The sequence below is a fragment of the Triticum dicoccoides genome, chromosome 5B (genome assembly GCF_002162155.2).
Source record: "Triticum dicoccoides isolate Atlit2015 ecotype Zavitan chromosome 5B, WEW_v2.0, whole genome shotgun sequence".
Taxonomy (NCBI): Eukaryota; Viridiplantae; Streptophyta; class Magnoliopsida; order Poales; family Poaceae; genus Triticum; species Triticum dicoccoides.
The window spans coordinates 579,014,606-579,019,443 of NC_041389.1; the positions used below are offsets into that span (position 1 = coordinate 579,014,606).

Consider the following 4,838-nt stretch of genomic DNA (forward strand, 5'->3'; position numbering starts at 1 on the left):
CACCGCCAACACCTCCTGGCTCAACTTGCTCGAGGGCGCATACCACGAGCAGATTTCACGAAGCCGACAGCTTCCGCGCATCTCCGCTCATGACCTACACCATCCTTACTTCCCCCGCCGCCATCACCACTCCGGATCGAATAGCTTGGCCGAGAAACCGCCACGAGACAAAGTGGATCTGGCGAGGAAGGAGAGACGGAGATCCGGTGCAACCAATGCTAGAAGGTAGAAATAGCAAAGCAGTGGGTGAGAAATAAATGTCAAGAATAATGTAATAGTAATATAATAAAAAAATCTAACTAAAGCAAGAAAAAATCTCTCCCGGAAAAATCGGGGCACAATCAGTTGTAAAAAAGAAAAGTAAAAAAAGAAGAAGAACAGAGGCACCCAACGGCAGCGCCTCCGGAGCCTCAACGGCGAGCGGCGGCGGTCCTCTGTTTTCCTCGCCTTCACACCGCCGCGTATCCCCGTCCCTGTCTTCCACCCTCCAAAGTCCAAAGGACTACTCTTTTCCTTGCCTTCCGCCTCTCGCTGTTGACGAAGACCCAGACAGAGATTTGCTACGACTTCTCTCCTCCTCTCCATCATCCTCACTCACCGTTGCAGAAAAGCCATATCGTCGGTCCTCTCCCTGCTCCGCGTGACAGGGGAGGGACGCAATCGACAAGGGATGGACGGGGGTGGGATCATGGCGAGCGCGGCGACGGGAGCGATGAGCTCCCTGCTCGCCAAGCTGGCCGAGCTGCTGGGGGAGGACTGCTACCAGCACCAGATGCAGCGCGGCACGCGGCGGGAGGTGGCCTTCCTGCGGGACGAGCTGAGCAGCATGAACGCGCTCCTCGAGCGGCTGGCCGACGCCGGCGCCGCGGCGCCGCTCGACCCGCAGACCAGGGAGTGGAGGGACCAGGTGCGGGAGATGAGCTACGACGTCGAGGACTGCGTCGACGAGTACATGGGCCAGCTCCGCCGCCGCTCCGGCGGCGGCGGCGGCGGCGTGGTGGGGCTCGTCCTCGGCTACGTGGGCAGGGTGAGGGAGATGGTGTCCCGCCGCGGGATCGCGGAGCAGATCCAGGAGCTCAGGGCCCGCGTCGTCGAGGCTGGCCACCGGCGGAAGAGGTACAAGATTGATGCGGCGGCTAGCCCTAGTGGCGCCGGCGTGGTGCCGGTCGACCGCCGGCTGCCGGCTCTCTACGCGGAGCTGGGGGGCCTCGTTGGCGTCCACGGTCCGAGGGACGAGCTCGTCAGGCTGCTGGACGATGGAAAAGAGAGGATGAAGGTGGTGTCAGTTGTGGGGGCTGGAGGATTGGGCAAGACCACTCTTGCTAATCAGGTGTACCGAAACATCGGAGATCGATTCGATTGCAAATCCTTTGTTTCCTTGTCACAAAATCCTGACATTGGGATGATCCTTCGAACAATGCTCCGTCAAGTCAAAAAGGATGAACCTGAACTCACTGGATCAGGTGATACGGAGCAGCTCATCAATGAATTGAGGGATTTCCTACAGGACAAGAGGTATCCAAATAAAATTACTCTTAGCTGTCTTCTCATAAACATTTTGATTGTCTTGATGATCATAATTCTCTATCATGTGTTAGATATTTGATCGTAATTGACGACGTATGGAGTACCCAAGCCTGGAAGATTATCAAATGTGCTTTCGGCGAGAATACTTGTGGCAGTAGAATAATTGTGACAACCAGAATCGGCACCGTCGCGAAATCATGCTCCTCCCCAGATTCTGATCTTGTATATGAACTGAAGGCGCTGAGTGAGGATCACTCCAAGATGCTATTCTTTAGAAGAATTTTCGGGTCTGAAGATAAATGCCCACACCAACTCAAGGAAGTCTCAGTTGAAATTGTAAAGAAATGTGGTGGTTTACCTTTGGCAATCATTACCATGGCTAGTCTGTTAACCACCAAGTCAGACACAAGAGAAGAGTGGATGAAGGTTTGTGGTTCGATCGGTTTTGGACTTGAGAAAAACTCCGATGTGGAGGAAATGAACATGATACTGTCTTTGAGTTATAATGATCTTCCTCATCATTTAAGGACCTGCTTACTGTATATGAGTATGTTTCCTGAAGATTATGTGATCAAGAGGGATTATTTGGTAAGAAGGTGGATAGCTGAAGGGTTCATCAAGGTTTTTGGAGTCAGGACTCTGGAGGAGGAGGGGGAATGCTATTTTAATGAACTCATAAACAGAAGCCTGATCCAAGCGGTGGATTTTCAATACGACGACAGAGTGTATGCATGCCGGGTGCATGATTTGATCCTCGATCTAATTGTATCCAAGGCGGTCGAAGATAATTTTGTCACTATAGTTACTGACAAAAGACAAGTACTGCGCCCGCAAGGCAAAGTTCACCGGCTCTCATCTGACTGCACTAATGCAGAAAATATGTTAACATGTTCCAAGGCTGTTGCTCATGTTCGATCCCTCAACATGTTCAGGTACTCTGAACGAATGCCTCCGCTTTTGAATTTCCGGGCTCTAAGAGTGCTAGATCTAGATGGCAATGAGGATTTGGAAAGCTGCTATCTTGAAGATATAGGGAAATTGTTTCAGTTGAGATACCTAAGGATTCGAGCAAGTAACAACATTACACTTCCGGAACAAATAGGAGAGCTGCAGTTGTTGGTGATATTGGATCTTCTCAACTGCTATGATACAAGCGAACTGCCTGCAAGTATTGATAAACTTCGGAATTTGAAATGGCTACTTGCTCATCGCGTCAACTTGCCGAATGGAGTCGGCAACATGCAAGCTCTAGAGTATGTGTCACTTGTAGTTGTGGACTACACTACCCCGGTAACCGCGCTACAAGAACTTGGCAGCTTGACCAAACTGAGAAGCCTTGGATTGGATTGGCGCATCAGTGGTGCACACAAGGATAAAATGACATACACAGATAATCTTGTTTCCTCTCTTGGCAAACTAGGCACCTCTAACCTTCGATGTTTAACGCTCATCAGCCCATGGTCACTGAACTTCCTGTTGGATTCCTGGTCCCCTCCTCCTCACCACCTCCAGGAACTAACAATAAAGGGTTGGTGTCTCAGAAAGATCCCAGCGTGGATGGCCTCACTGGCCAACCTCACCTATCTAGACATTGAGGTTGAAGTTGTACAGGAAACCCTCCGGATTCTTGCGGATTTCCCTGTCTTGCAATTCCTCAAGTCGTACTCAAATGCGGCAGACCCCCAAGAAAGATGTCTTGTTGTCGGCGACAACGGGTTCCGATGCCTAAAGAAACTCAACTTTGTCCACTGGACGAACCTGATGTTCTTGGAAGGAGCGATGCCGATGCTCGAAGCGCTTGAATTTCAGATCATTGTGCATGAAGTGAAGACCGCATGCGGACTTGGTTCTCCTCCTGATCTTGGCATCCGCCACCTCTCTGCCCTCAAGAACCTTGCTGTCAACATCTACTGTGAGTGTGCGAGAGTACAAGAAGTCGAGGCATTGGAGGCTGCTATTCAGGCTGCTGTCAGTATGCTTCCCAACAATCCGACACCGACATTGCATAGGTTTCGTGAACCGGAGATGCTACCGGATGATGCAGAACAATAAGCAACTTTTACGCGCATCCAAGCCTGCATTCACACATTATTCAAGGTATTGAGTGGCTGGTGGTTCCTTCAAACCAAACTAAAAGGTCTGCTCATGTGGGTCTCGACTCCGCTGCACAAACTGGACTTCGCGTAGTGATCATTTATCATTCCAGGCAATGCACACACTTTTCATTAGGAGCTAGTATATTTCTTTACGGAGGGAGAAACGCTCTTATATTTCTTTACGGAGGGAGAAATGCTCTTATATTTCTTTACGGAGGAAGTAAATTATAGCTATGGCTTTTTGCAGCTGTTGCTCGAGTCCCTTCCCTTTTGTCTTTGTCTTTGTGAACCGGTGAAATTGATATATCCAACTTCCGTCCAAACTGCGAGTGTGGAACTTTATGAGATGAAATAGGGAAGGACAGAAGATAGAATAGAACTTAAAAGGATAATTGAAGGGGTGTCAGTACATCTGACTTTGTGGACAAATGATAATTCAAGATGGAGACGGTATATATTCAGGTTTGCAAAAGTAAATTCAAGACGGTGTTGACTGCTGTAACCGTGTCTGCGGGCATGTCTTTGTGGACATATGCACGGGTTTTTCTTCTTCCTCTAGAATGTTGCAACTGTGTCTCCGGGTATCGTGTCGCCTTTTCCTTTTGCTCTACAGAACGAATGGTAGCAAAATCATGATGGTGTGTGTGTGACAGTTTTGCTCTTGGCATGTGATCATCATCGCACCGCCTTGGTTTGCAGCACAGATTGTGCGCATGCTTTTGATCTCCCTTTTATGCCAAGAAGAAGGATTTTGCCCATGTTCGTGAGTTTTGGAGTTTGCAAAAGTAAATTCAAGATGGTGTTTTCCATAGTATATATTCAGATCTGCAAAATCAAATGAAAAATAATGAATGGAGAAGTGGGGTATCGATCCCCATACCTCTCGCATGCTAAGCGAGCGCTCTACCATCTGAGCTACATCCCCTTGTTGGCAACATGACTTTCGTTCATTACTTGTTGTAAGCCGTGGCACCTTCTCAACATAGCTTTAAGGTAGGAAACCCATCGTGTATTAGTTCATAATTTTCTACTCCCTCCAATTCCTACATCCATATGTAGTCCATATTAAAATCTCTAGAAAGACTTATATTTATGAACGGAGTGAGTAGAGTCATGCAGGGTGTCAAACCACACATGGCGACCAATCTCAAGAGAAGTAGCAAATCTAGCTAAAGAATGAGCCTCAAAATTAGTCCTTCTACTCTCGAAACGAAA

The 4,838-nt window shown here is 48.5% G+C and overlaps 1 protein-coding gene and 1 non-coding gene across 2 annotated transcripts; one reads left to right on the plus strand and one right to left on the minus strand.

Annotated features, from left to right (window-relative positions):
* Positions 1 to 267: 267 nt before the first annotated feature.
* Positions 268 to 3,817, plus strand: LOC119311758 (disease resistance protein RGA5-like). Its single transcript, XM_037587456.1, has 2 exons — positions 268 to 1,515; positions 1,599 to 3,817. The coding sequence occupies exons 1-2, from the start codon at positions 671 to 673 to the stop codon at positions 3,577 to 3,579; spliced, it is 2,826 nt and encodes a 941-aa protein (XP_037443353.1). The 5' UTR covers positions 268 to 670; the 3' UTR covers positions 3,580 to 3,817.
* A 658-nt stretch (positions 3,818 to 4,475) lies between these two features.
* Positions 4,476 to 4,548, minus strand: TRNAA-AGC. The gene has a single exon. It is a non-coding gene; the product is annotated as a tRNA-Ala (tRNA).
* Positions 4,549 to 4,838: the final 290 nt, after the last annotated feature.